Here is a 14,917-nt window from a genome sequence, read left to right on the forward strand (position 1 = left end):
GCTTAAAAAATTCTTAAAAAGCTCCCCCCACCCCATGAAGTAGCACAATTATACCAAAATGTCAAGAGAAATTTCCTTTGAGTTCTTTTTCAATGTTTCAGTGTACATAATTTGGGTCAGTATACAAAGCATTTCTCTTCCCAAGGGTTCTCTTATTTGTTGAGTTCTTCCAATAACTTGATTGACAGGGATGCAGTGTGGACTCTATAACTGGGCAAAGTTACTGCGTACCACATGAGAACATGTAATCTTCTCTTACCTAAGGCTTACCATCTTTCTTAGAATTGTAAGGGCAACATTGTGCTTTCAGAGTACACGGGTTTGTTTGTTTTTAAAACACTGAAACATATGCATGCATATATTTCTCGTCCTTCACCCCTGCTCTTTTGTTCTTTTAGTTTAAAAAAAAAAAATGTTTACCTCATTTCCGAGAAGGGCATTTACACAGGCCTCCGATGCATCGCAGATGGCTGTGAGGTCATGTCCTCCTTCCAGAGCCAACACCACGTGTCCATCAGCCAGTGCCATCAACTGCTTCGTCAAATGACCAAAGCCTACATAATACAAACAAAACATTTCAAAGTATTAAATCAAAAGTGAATGTCCACCAGAATCTAATATTAATTGAGCATTTACTCTGTGCATGTCCTTTCTCAGCACTTTCCACGTGCTGACTCATTTAATACTCACAATACCTTGATAAATTAGGTCCTATTAGTATCTCTATTTATGAATGAGAGAAACAAAACTCAAGATCCTAACAGCTAAGAAGGATCAAACCAAGATTTTCACCAGTCAGTCTGGCTCTCACCATGCACAGTACATTCAAAACACATTCTATATGTACCTGGATGAAAATATTAGTATATAGCCAATGTTAATAAGGTAAATAATGCCATTTGCTTGACATGTGTTTCCTGTCTTCATCATTTGCCTTTATTTTTATTATAAAGGAAGTTTTCTATGAATCACCTCAGATTACTTTACTATCACATTAGATTTTTATAGACATTCTTTTATTATTAAATAGTCAATAAGTGCCCCAAATTAGCATCTATATATGTTATAAAGTATAATAATATGACAAACATCTGTTTACTCACCTTCCAATTTCAGGAAAACATTGTTAGCAATAACATTGTGTGCCTCTCTAATAACATCCCTCCTCCTCTCGATGGGAAATAGGGACCTTGAGTTTGTGTTTATAATTTCTTTTATTTCCTTTGTTTAATTTGCTTGTTTTTGAACTTTATAAAAATGGTTTTATACTTTTGCAACTTGCTCTTTGCAGACATGTGGTTAGCTCATCTGTGTTGATACATACATATATAATTCTTTGCTACCTTGTAGGCCATTTTATGAGCATATAAGAATTTATTTACCCATTCTCCTGGTGACAGATATTTGAGTTTTCTGTTATTAAAAAAACCAGTGTTTTGCCTAGCCAGTGTAGTTCAGTGGTTGAGCATCGGCCCATGCACCAAGAGGTTGCCGGTTCGATTCCCAGTCAGGGCACATGCCCAGGTTGTGGGCCAGATCCCCAGTGAGGGGCATGCAGGAGGCAGCCAATCAATGTTTTCTCTAATCAATGTTTCTCTCTCTCTTTCTCCTTCCCCTTTCCTCTCTCTCTCTAAAATCAATAAAGAAAAAAAAACAAAAAACAGCCCTGGCCGGTTTGGCTCAGCGGTTAGAGCATCAGCTTGCAGTCCTGAGAGACCCGGGTTCGGTTCCTGCTAAGGGCATGTACCTCAGTTGCAGTTTGTCCCCGGCCCTGGTTGGGTCATGTGGGTGGCAGCCACTTGATGTGTACCTTTCACGTCGATCTTTCTCTCTCTCTTTTTCTCTCGCCCGCTCTATCTGATCAAAAAATGAAAAAATGTCCTCAGGTGAGGAAAAAAACAAAACAAACCAAAACCCCCAGTGTTTTGTTATACAGAGAATGCCTCCACACACATTCTTATACAAGTCTTCTGTGCCCATGTGCAATAGTGGAGTCAAACTGTTGTAGCTTAAAATCTGATACATTATTTCCAAGAGGCAACAACCAATCTTCTCTCTGTTAGGCAGTATATATAATAATACCAGTTTAGACATATCCTTCACAAAATTTGGTGTGCTTTGCTAAATGGGTAGGTGAGTAATGGTATATTACTGTGTTCTCCTTCAGTATAAGGAGGGACCTTTTTAATTCTATTTTAAATTAGATTTTATTATAAATAAATGTTGACTTTAAATGATTTCTCTACCCCAAAAGATGAGTTTTCTCCTATAATTTTTTAGTGTTGTGAGTTACATTACTATTTCTAATATTTAATCCATGTTGAATTTACAGGTTAAAATGTTTGGTTGTGATGTATTACCTTTTTTATACACAGCTTGCTTTGTTTCACTAATGCTTTGTTTAGTTTTTTTTCATCTATGTTCATAAGTAGGGTTGATCTATTTTTTTCCATTCTTATATTGATCATATTGACTTTTGATGTGGTTGAGAGCCTCTTTTTTCCAGTATCAGACCCTAGAATGTTGTGTGGAAATCTTCTGTAAAATCATTTGAGTCATGTATTCTCTTTGAGAAAGATTTTTAAGTATTGATACAATTTCTTTAGGAATTTTAGGACTACTCATGCTTTCAATATCTTCCTAAGTTATATTTTCTAGAAATTTGTTTTTGTTTTTTGTTTTGTGTGTTTAAATTTATTGAAATAAAGTTTTAATTATCTTATTTGGGAACTCTAATTGGACATACTTGGTTATTTGGTCATTCTATCCTCATTGTCTCTTAAGTTTTCTTCCATATTTTCTATGTATCTATCTGTCCTGCATTATGTGTATTTTTTATTCAGATCTATCATCCAGATAGTCTTACCATATGTGTCTAATCTGCCATCTAACACTTTTATTGATACTTTAATTTCAGTGTTTATATTGTTCAATCCTAGATGTTCTATTTGGTTATATTTTATATCTTTCTTGTCATTTTCAGAGTTTTTTACTCTTTGCTTATGTTTTTATTTCTTTAGACATCATTATTTTATATTCTCTATCTGCTATTTGAAGTCCTTATGGTTTAGTTTTAGTATTTGTTGTTTCTCCTGATTAATCATCATGATGTCTTAATTTTCCTGTATTTATTGAAAAATTATCCGTTGGAACTTAATATGTGAAAAGTATCTGAAACCTGAGTTGAATGTGACACTGACCTTTGAAACCTAGGATGAGTGAGGTTTTGTTTGCTCCTGCTGGGTGGCTGGGACACTCCCAGATAGGATCGATTCTAAATCGTTAGATGGAGAGGCTGTTTTTACATTGCAAATGTGAGCCTCAAATCTTGATTATAAATTCTTATGAAAAAGAAATTCAGGTTGTTCCCCATTCTTTTTTTTATTTCCTTTTAAATTCTATTGGTAGCCCTAGTTCAGATAGACTTGTTACTTTATTCCGCAGTGTTTCCTTTTTTCCTATTCACCCATTTCTGTAGATCTGGCCCTCTGGCTTCCTTCTTTATCCTGGACTCCATGTAATACCCCTCCCTTCCTAGGCCAAGGCTGTGACTCCTTCCCAGAATGCAGCAGTCTCTACTGTTCAGGCTCTAGCCAACATGGTGAGTATTTGCTCACCTCACTTCATCTTTTGAAGTCATCCATAAATTCAAAAGAGTAGTTTTGATATTTTTATGTAGGAGTATTTCAGGATATGTAGTCTTTCATATTGTCAAATGTAAATGTCTCTCATCCAACATTTAAAAGGTTAACATTTCATCTAGCCTACCCAATTTCGGGGGCAATTGCAAAAAAATGAAAATAAGTAAAACCATGTGTTCAATATGCTATTTTATTTTTAATATGCTTTAAGGACTTGCAGAGAATAAACATGTAATTTTGAAATCAATTATATTTTAAATCATTACTAGGTTCTATTTTTTTAGAGCAGATTTGGGTTTACAGAAAAAGTAAGCAGAAAGTACAGAGCGTTCCCATACACGATCCCAGTCCCTGAATGTCATTTCCCCTATTAACATCTTGCATTAGTGTGGTACATTTCTTAAAACAGGCAAGCCAATAGTGATACACTATTGTTAACAAAAGTCTACGGTTAGGATTCACTCTTTGTGTTGTATGGTTCTGTAGATTTTGACAATTGCATAATGTCATGTATTCATTGCTGTATTTATACAGAATAGTTTCACTGCCCTAAAAATCCCCTGTGCTGCACATATTCATCCCTCCTGTCCACCCTACCAACCCCTGCAAACCAATGATCTTTTTTTGTCTATATAGTTCTGTCACTCATTTTTTTTCAACGTTTACATTAATTCAATTTTTTAACTTGTTACATTGTCCATTCTAAACTACAAAAATTATCTTACTTTTTCTTTTTATATAATACTTATAATATTTACAATATTTCTATATCCATGAAAAATTAAAAGAATAACCTTACATATGGAAGTGTATAGTCTGCATCCTGCAAGTGTACCTGGGTTGTTTTCAAGCCCAATCTCTGTTCCTCTCTTGTATTGAAAATTCTCAGAATAGTGTTAGAAAGATTAAATGAGAGTCTAAAATTGTCAAAGAGTGAGATACCCTCCCTTCCCAATCAAACTAAGTTGCTTCTATTTTGGGACAATTAAGTAATATTGCCTTAATCCTCATATATAGAGATATCCATCCAATAAACGAGAAATGTCCAGAATTTCAGTTCTAGTCTGGCCCTTGAGGCTAGCCAGGGATGAGATGAGTTCATTTCCCCACGACCTTGAAACACTTCAGTGTCACTTTATAATTACCCTATGTTTCTAAATAGTTGGCAAAAATTATTCTAAAAGTAATGTAAAATGAGGTACAAACAGCATTCAAGTATTGCAATATTTCTCACTTCCTGTGAAGCTCATTTTGATACCAATAAGAATCTTTTCCACGGGCCACTTAAGAAGGATGCTGACCACACTAAATGCCACCTTCTTATCTGATTACCATAAAAAGAATAGTAAGCTTTGGAAAAGGTGTAATGCAAAGTTCTGATCCCTAAAGCTTAGAAATGTTTTTGGCTTAAGTCAAGGTTAATAGCATACAGTAATTAGTTAGTTCCATTCTAGAATATAAAAAAGCAAACAATACTTGCAATATTTATGCTAATCATATTGATAAATATTCTGGGCAACATTTCCTATAACCTAAACCAGGCAAAGTAATAATTTAAAAAGATATAATAATGAATCAAGCCAGCACACCATATCTTTCTTACTGAAGGGTCCTAGCAACTGAGAATTAAATGATCTAAAGTCACTACTGAGCAGATCAAATCACATGGATTTAAAGAAAAAATGGAGAGAGAAAGCCTCAAATCTGATTTAAGTTCACTCTTTCCTCTGGGATTAGAGAACGTCCCATAAAATACCAAATTTAGATGGGATAGTAAAAAGTGGAAGGAAAGAACAGAATGAAGCTAATCTTTGATCTCTATCCAAATTCCTCTTTCTTTTACCTGCAGGGTTTATTTCCATTCACATGTTACCCATGTGATCTCTGGAGCCACAGACTGAGGCAGCTGAACTCTGAGTTCTGCACGCACAGAGCATTCGAGTAAAGTAAAGACATGACATTTCTATAAGATCTGTGTCCTCTCTTCCAATCAAAGTGAAGTCAAGAATAATTTTTAGTAACCTGAATTTCTACTGTGTCTATTACTGTAGTATGTACATGTATGTGTATAGATATGATTAGAAAAGCCAAGTGTGGCTACACATTTCAACAGAGTGTGTGTGTATGTGCGTATGTTTATTTGATTAGCGGCCATGTAACATTTTTAGTAGGCATAATTGCACATTTCATTTAACAGTTTTTACTTCTAGCTTCACAAAAGGCACCAAAGCTCATCCTACTTGTCACAACAAACTTAACCTGCAAGTTGAAAAACTGGAGCAGAGGCCATGTCTAGCAATGTTTTCCTCCAGAGGGTGGGAGTACCCCTAGAGTGAGGACTGAAAAGAAGAGAGCAGAGGAGAAAACGTGTCCTTGAAATGATACATCCTGGGCTCAAGTAATCACCAGAAAGGGGATGGAACTGGATTCTCGAGCCCAGGTATGCCTTTTGTTTCTGGATTTCTTTTGGGAGGAGGTACAGAGCCCAGGGTAACAGGAGGAGCAGGGTCAGGTTAGTGACTGGAATCGGTATATATTCATTGAACTCAGCCTCAGGGCTCATCCCTACCATCTGCATTGACTATGACAGAATTCTGTAAGAAGTGAGATTTGGTAACTTAAACTCTTTTAAGGAAGTTTAGAAGGAGGCATTGTCGAAGTACTGCCGTAACAACCACTGTTGCTACCATGCTAAAGAATCCTCTCTGTAACCTGGTTGGTGGGGAAAGCACTAACTCAATCTAATTTAATGCAATCAACATTAAGTGAAGAGAATGAGAAGGAAGCTAGATTGTAAGGAACCATTTATTTTGAGGACCAAACGCAGTAGCACTGGTGACTACCACTGAGAAAGGGAATTGGAAGGGCACTCACTTTCAGTTAAAAATCCTCTGTTCAGCTCCACTGATTTACTAGAAGCAAATGTAATATTTTTGCTTCTAAAAAGAATATGAAATAAGTTGTAAATATGGTAGTAGTTCAACAGTTTCCACTTAAATTCTTGATGGTCTACGAGGGCTTATTTCTGCCTACGAAGTCATACTGTGTCAGCAATTTTACCAGTTCAGAAAAATTGTTTGAAATGAAAGGTTGGTCTAAGAAGGCTCAAAGAGTAACTTTGGATAGGTATTTAATAACTAAGACACAGAAGGGCTCATTCTTCAAAACAGCACGCCTCAGACGCTTCTCTGTAATGTTTCCCAAACTGTTCCCAGAGAAGAGTGGCAGTGAAAGAAGAAAACTCTAATTAGCTTTATCTTAATTTCCATTTAAAAACAACTACCTTAGCTGGGCGGGTGTGGCTCAGTAGACTGAACCTCATCCCATGGACTGAGAGGTCCAGGTTGGATTCCCAGTCAGAGCGCATGCCCAGGCTGCTGGCTCGCTCCCCAGTAGGGGGCGTGCAGGAGCCAGCTGATCGATGTTTCTTACATTGATGTTTTTCTCTCTCTCTCCCTTCCTCTCTCTCTAAAAAAATCAATAAAAACATTAAAAAATTAAATAAATAAAAACTATTCTAAAAACCAAAAACAGCACATGTTCATTGTAGAAAAATTGAAAAATAATATAAAAATTGCATAATATATAATATATTGTTATATACTATATGTCTATTACTTAATAAATAAGAAGTAAAAACAGTAAATACACACACACACACACACACACACACACATCAATCTGTAGTTCTACCAACTGGAAGTAGCCAATTCCACTTTTGTGGTATTTTATGCTTATTTTTATGTACTTTAGAAATAAAACAGGCTCATATTGTAATTTTTTTAAAACTTTCATTACAACTATCAATATAGTGTGAAATATTTTTCATGCCCCCTACAGTATCATTTTAAATGTATTAATATACCAACCAGGTCTTTATTTTTAGGTATTTAAGTTGTTACTAGCTTTTGTTATATATATTGTATAAGATTGCAAATATTTTCTTGTGTGGTTGAAGGGGCCACTAAATACTAGCATTTACCTGATTCTACTGTCATTATGTATTATTTCAGAATGGAAAGAGGCCTGCTCTTTGTATGATTACTAACTCCTTTTTAAAAAACCAGAGTATGAGATAGAATATAAAGAGCAAAGCAAAATGGGACAAAGTACAGTCAAAACTTTATAAACTTCATTCCTTTTTTTCTTTTTCTAAGCACTCAAAAACGGTACTTATTATTACCTTATTTTCTTACATTACACTGGGCTCTTACTCTGACTGCTTAAAAAAAAAAGGAATTTATTGGTATAATGAACAAAATTATATAGGTATTAGGTGTACAATTCTAGAATACATCAACTGTATATTGCATTGTGTGCCCACCACCCCAAGTCAAGTTTCCTTCCATCACCATTTATTCCCCCCTGTACCCTGCATTTCATTCTTTAAAAACCTATGTGTTCAGCAGTGCCTGGTGTGGAAAACTGAACTTCAGTTATCAGTTATCCACTGATAACTGAGCTTCTTATAGAAGCTCAGAGAAAGGAGAGATGCTCCGAAAAAGTCTGTTTCTATTTGAAACTGCTAACAGTGTACTGGAACTCTGGAGGCCACACGGAGAGAACTCTGCTGTAGGTTGAAGAGAGACTTCTCTCCAGCCTACAGTGAAGTCCCATTGTTGTCCTGCCCTTCTGTAATCGATCAGATGTTAGAATCAGCGGCTATCTCCCAAAGAAAGGGACCTGGGTCATGATTCATTTGGTTAATACAGAGGGACACAAAATGAGTGATTAGACAAGCCACTTTATTTCTGCTTATAAATATCCTAACTTTGCTTAGTCAGTGTTCTATTTTCCACTGGTGTTTTCCCACTCGTATTTTCTGTGTCTGTTGAGGAAAAGCTTCAAGTAAAAAAAAAAAGCAAAAATGTTTGCAGCAAGTCCCCACCCCCACACTGCCATTCAGCAGGGTAGTGGAGTGCCAGTCAGCAGTAGTAACATTCTCTTTTGAAATATTGATGCCTAAAGTTATTGATTTATATCATCTTTGAAACTTTCTGATAGGGCAAAAAAGCCTCAATAACAACATGCATTTTTAACAGCTTAGTTTCCTTTGGGCCTGAAATGTCTGTGAAGACTTCACTGCAGATTTAATACAGTAGGATCAAAGGAGTCACGCATTTCTGTCTCATTTTAATTTAAAAGTTTACCTTATACATCTACGGGGCTATTCTCTATAGTTATGTCCAGAAAAGGTCACTGAAAAATGCACACACTGCGAAGTGTAACTACAAAAACTGGAGCCGTTTTCCTCTCTAAACCCCTTTGTCAAAAAGTCACCATGTTGCTCTTTAGGAAGACGCAGGCAGACTCCAGCGGGGAGCGGGTTCGGGTAGCATGTGGCTGTCTCATGGACTGCGAGGCTCTCTCGCAGGACTTCAAAGCAGAATCTGATTGTTGCAGATGGGAAGAATGCTTTCTACAGAAATACCTTTTTAAGACTCATGGTGCTGTAATTCATATGGTAGGCACTAGTGATTCATTCCTGATGATGTTGGGATCATTTAACTCACAAAACCATTGTCGCTACCATAAAATCCTTTCATCTGTAGCCAAAAAGGTTTATTTCATGCAAATGAAAATTTTTCATTAAAGTATCACCTTAATAATGGGCAGAGATATATATTTTCTGGTCATGTTTAAAATGTAAATTTATGAACATATTCTGAAGATTCATTTCATGTTATGTTCTTTATTTATTTGATGTCCCAGGACTCTTTCCAAGTTCATCGAAGCCGGAAATCAATTTTAGAAGAAATATGGAGATTATTATCATTAAATCTTTCAGTTGGCTTATTCCAAGCAGCCCTATAAATACTGCATATGTTTCAAAGAAGGCACTTTCAACCATAGTAAAAATCCTTTTACTGTTGTAGTCACTTAATACTCCAGGAGGTAAATTTACATTCTCAGCACCTTTTGAAAACAAATGAATAGTAGGTTTGTATCCTGAACAAAGTGTAAGACAACAAAATATTCTAACATCGTTATTTCTAAAAAATGAAATTAAAAAAACATTTATCCTTAGGAATTTCCGAGGGTGGAATGGCAAGAAAGGTTGACTGGTGTTTCGACCATCCATTCCTCCATGTACACATCAACTATTAAATACCTACTATGTGCCCCAGATTTATATATAAACCTGATACTTAAAACAGATATGTGAACCTCAGTTTTCTCATCTGGAAATATAACTAAGGATTATTTAACCTACCTCATAGATTTGAAATGATTATCTAATCATAAAAACCCCCTCAAAAAACAAAAAGATAGCCCTGGCTGGATTGGCTCAGCGGTTAGAGCATCAGCCTGCGGTCCAGAGAGACCCGGGTTCGGTTCCCGCTAAGGGCATGTACCTCGGTTGCGGTTTGTCCCCGGCTCGTGCGAGAGGCAGCCACTTGATGTGTCCCTTTCACGTCGATGTTTTTCTCTCTCTCTGTTCCTCTCTCTCCCTCCCAGTCTATCTGAACAAAAAAATGGAAAAATGTCCTTGGGTGAGGATTAAGAAACAAAACAACAAAAACAAACAAAAAGATAATCACAGTACATTGAACTGAACTTGGTACAGAACAAGGTACTTAGTTTTTATGCTTTTTATTTTTCATTTTATCGTTATATTTTAAAGAAGTTTATTGATTTTTAGAGGGAGAGAAAGAGAAAAAACATTAATGTGAGAGTGCAACATCTATCAGCTGCCTCCTGCATGCCCCCTACTGGGGATTGAGATTGCAACCTGGGCATGTGCCCTGACCAGGAATCGAACCAGCAACCTCTCTGCGCATGTGATGATGCTCAACCAACTGATTTACACCAGCAAGGGCACTTTTAATATTTTTTAATAAAAGATTTTAATAATCAAATTTTAAATCTAGAAATACATTTCAATTTACATACTCCAAACTTTCCTTTTAAGAATGAGGAAACTAAGACTGACAATGTGAATTATCAAGGCAAACAGTTAACAACAGACTGAAGTGAGAACCCAAAGCTCTCAATGAGTGCCTTTTCCATCCATCAGCCAGCTCACTGATATTAGTATTGCCCATGTTTCCAGATATGATTTCCAGTTCAAAAGAAACTTAAGAAAGAGGTCCTAGACACCAAATGGCTTTTGGAAATCATTGTTCTGGTGTGTTAAGTGTAAACAAAGTAGAAATATGTTCATTTAAATTTCCTTTAAAAAAAAAAACCCACAAATAGCCCTGGTCCGTTTGGCTCAGCGGTTAGAGCATCAGCCTGCAGTCTAGAGAGACCCGGGTTCGGTTCCTGCTAAGGGTGTGTACCTCGGTTGCAGTTTGTCCCCGGCCCTGGTTGGTCATGTGGGTGGCAGCCACTCAATGTGTCCCTTTCACGTCGATGTTTCTCTCTCTCTCTCTCTCTCTCTCTCTCTCTCTCTCTCTCTCTTCCTCTCTCGCCCTCCCATTCTACCTGAACAAAAAATGGAAAAATGTCCTGGGGTGAGGATTAAAAAAAAAAACACAAATATAAAACCAGTGAGAAGAAAACAATCCCTAGAACATGCGTTTGGATATTACAGAAGCATTCCTTTCAGCCTTCAACAAAATTGTTTTTGCCAAACCCCAACTGCAATTTGATTTGCCAATCACTAGTTTTTACTGCTGTTTTCAATATGCGTCAAACACATGGGATCTATTCTCTCATCGATGCTCACACATAATTGGCCAAGTGGGATGGAATAAGAACAGGACAGATCATGCTAAGTAATGATGATCCCATTACAGTAGTTTGCTCTACTCACATTCAACCAATATTTAGTGGGCATATATGCTAAAAATAGCTTGGGATATACAAGGATGGATAAGATATAGTTCCTGCTTCCAATGAACTAAAATATAAGGGACATGTACATAGATGACTATAACTAACATAGAGAAAGATCATTGTTATAAAAAAAAAACAAATTTTACAAAGCTTTTATAAGGCTTAATAGATGGATTTTCACTTGATTCCGTTTAAAATGGAGAGTATGGTAGGTAGAATTCTCAGAATGACCCCAACTGACTCTTGCCCTTGTATAATCCCCTCCCCTTTGAATGTGGATGGAACTTGTGAATATTATATTTTCCTGTGATATAGCAAAGGGATTTCTCAGTGGACTTTGAGTAAAACAAAAGAGAGATTTGGGGCAGTGTTGGAAGGGAGACAATATAACCACACAAGCACTGTACAAGCAAGGAGTGTTCTTCAGCTGGGATATAAAAAGAAACTAGTGAGATCTGAAGTGTAAGGAGGACTTGTATCACCGATGGTGTGAAAATGGACGGACCGTGTGCGAAGGGGGGCTGCTGGCTTCCAGCCAGCACGGGAAAGAGGATCACGTCCCAAAGCGGCAAAGTACCGCATTTGCCCAGCAACCCAGAGGGGCTCAGGAGATTCTTCCTCAGAGCCTGCAGATTAAGCATCGGCCTGGCTGACACCTTGACACCAGCTTTGTCAGACCCGAAAGCAGAGAGCGCAGTTAAGCCTGCTGAGACTTGTGACCTACAGAACCGAGAGATGGTAAACGGATGATGTTTTAAGTTACAAGTTTTCACGTTTTTCTGAATATGCTACAGGTCTATCATAATTCTACTTTATGAGGAAAATTGAGATATAAGGAATAACAATGGAAATGACAACAATTAGCCACTCTAAGATATTTGTCCTGTGCCAGGTCCTAGGCTTATATGGACGTTTCATTCAATCCTCACGCCAACTTCATGGGGTAGCCAAAGGGAATATCCAACTTTCTATAGAGGAGAAAACAGGAGAAGTTGAGTAACTTTCTCAAGGTCGCACAACTAGAAATTAGGAAAGTCAGGACTCAACTCTGGCTGTCTGAATTTAGAGCCCGAGGTCTTAACCACTGAACATAGTGTCTGTTTAAAATAAACAAGAAGAGCCCTGGCTGGTTTGGCTCAGTGGTTAGAGTGTCGGCCTGCGGTCCAGAGAGACCCGGGTTCAGTTCCCGCTAAGGGCACGTACCTCGGTTGCAGTTTGTCCCCGGCCCGGGTTGGTCGCGCGGGTGGCGGCCACTCGATGTGTCCCTTTCACGTCGATGCTTCTCTCTCTCTCTCTCTCCCTCCCACTCTATCTGAACAAAAAATGGAAAGAAATGTCCTCGGGTGAGGATAAAAAAAAAAAAATCAAGAAGAGCCCTGCGCAATAGTTTCAAAACTCTGCATACATAAAGCATGTTTTTTCATTTAGAATGAGGTAATGTAACCAATGCATGCTGCTGTGTGCTCAAAGGGTTAATCTGTTCTCACTAGTCCCCCCCCCCCCCCCCGCGGTGCCAGTGCCACTGTGCTGAGGAATAGGACAGTGTACCCCCAATAGCCTGTGGGATCTAGGGGAGGTGGGCTGTTGGAATGATATAAGGTTGTGATGAGTTTTCGGTTGTGATGAGATTCTTCAAATAGAGTCAGTGCTGTTACCCTGGACAGAAGCCAAACTCTGTGGGTCTCTTTGTCTAAAGGAACATGAGAGATCCACTCCTGGATGAACTTGAGTTCATGTAGATTAGGTGAACTTTCTCAAGCAGAAATTTCCAGAAGTGTGAGCTCTTCTGAAAAACCAAAGGCTCCATTAAAGATATACGGTCACTGGCCATGCAGGGCTGGAACCTGCAAGGCTGTTCTAACTAGTGTACTTGTGCCCATTCTAGGAGGTCTTATGTGGCTGAAAGACTGTACAAATTAAAAGACCGTGGGCCTGGAGATGGGCAAGCATGCGACCCAAATCTCCAAGCTCACAGGCCACAAAACCACTTGTCAGTGGCTTCTCACATGTCACCGGGTTCAATTAAAAGTCTTCAAGGCATGGTCTGTCTCTCCAGCCCCATCTTCTGACTTGCCCACACGCTCGCTCTTCCTTGACTTAGACTTAGCTATTAGTACAGTTTGGTGAACACTGCCATCAGATAGTCCCCACGATTCTGAGCTTCTGCAGATGCAATGTCCTGTTCACATCCAGCTGACTCCTACTTATCCTCAAACTTCAGCATCAGCAACATCCTGAACCCCCTGTGCAGCGTAGACTTGCCCCTTCACACCTACTTCTCTCTCTCTCTCTAGTCCTTAATTTGTGCGTTTACCCACTAGGCTGCAAACTACTAGCAAAGAGGGACCACGTCTTGCCTGCCTTTTTATAGCCACCGCCTAGTACAGTGCTGGAAATTTTGACTATGTTCATGAAATGACTGATGTATACATAACAGAGAGACTTGAAGCTGACTTCAGAGACCTGGCTGGATGTGTGATAACTACTGAGGTTTATGTGGAACATACTGAAGGGCAGGCTCTGTGTAAACTGTTGATACCTTATTTAATGAACGTGCACACACACACACACACACACACACACTCACATGAGGTATTACCATTATTCTTATTTGGAGAAAACAAACACAGAAAGGTTAAGTACACTGTCCAAGATAAAACAGCAAAGGTGTGATTTAAGCCCTCCGACCCTGGAGTCCATGCTCTTAGTCCACAATACTCAACATGTTCGAGTCAGGGCCCATCGGGATATTGGATAGCAAGTTTTGGGGAAAAAGTAAGAAAAGCAAGACACTAAAAATGTTATGCTCTTATAATATGCCTACTATAGAATAAATATTTTCATTTTCTAAAGAATGTTTTTTAAATGACACTGTGGCTGTTATAAGTAGAAAATCTTTTCCAAAGAGTGACGAGGACCAGTGTCTGGGGAGAAATTCAGGTCCAAAGAAATATAAAGACCAAAGAGAAAAGCCAAGTCCTTCTTTTCACAGACTGTTTCTTACACAGTTTCTATAAAATGTATAAGAGTTTTATTTAGCTTTACATCAAGTAAAACTAGAACACCTTATCTTCAAGAGGACTCAATAAAATAATTGTGGTTGATCCATTCAAAAGATATTAGTTGATTTCAAGTGTACATTTCTATGATATATAATCTGTTTATTCACTTGTATGCCCACCACCCAAAGTCAAACAGTCTTATTAACCAATGTCACCCCAATAAACATAATTTTAAAAATATGTTTGTTGAGAAGCTACTTTGTGACAGGGACTATTATGGCCAATGAAGATATGGTTTTGAGCATAACAAAGTCCCTACCCTTATGTCACTTATAAAATAATGTTAGTGAGAGCAGACATCACCAGGCACCATCCTATGTGTTTGAAATGCATTATTTCATTTAGTCATCACACAACTCTCAAAATGGGAGACTGAGTTATAAACAAACCAACTTGCCCAAGCCACACAGTCAGTGGCAAACTGCAATAAGA

At 37.9% G+C, this 14,917-nt stretch overlaps 1 protein-coding gene across 1 annotated transcript in view; it reads right to left on the reverse strand.

Moving 5' to 3' along the window:
- LOC118619781 (histone deacetylase 9-like) overlaps window positions 1-14,917 on the reverse strand; it is a 234,982-nt gene that overhangs the window by 65,914 nt on the left and 154,151 nt on the right. The window contains exon 8 of the mRNA XM_036246496.1: window positions 421-554. Coding sequence (XP_036102389.1) covers window positions 421-554 — 134 coding nt within the window. The remainder of the gene's footprint in view (window positions 1-420; window positions 555-14,917) is intronic.

The sequence above is a fragment of the Molossus molossus genome, unplaced genomic scaffold (assembly GCF_014108415.1).
Source record: "Molossus molossus isolate mMolMol1 unplaced genomic scaffold, mMolMol1.p scaffold_m16_p_7, whole genome shotgun sequence".
In the NCBI taxonomy this organism is placed as follows: domain Eukaryota; kingdom Metazoa; phylum Chordata; class Mammalia; order Chiroptera; family Molossidae; genus Molossus; species Molossus molossus.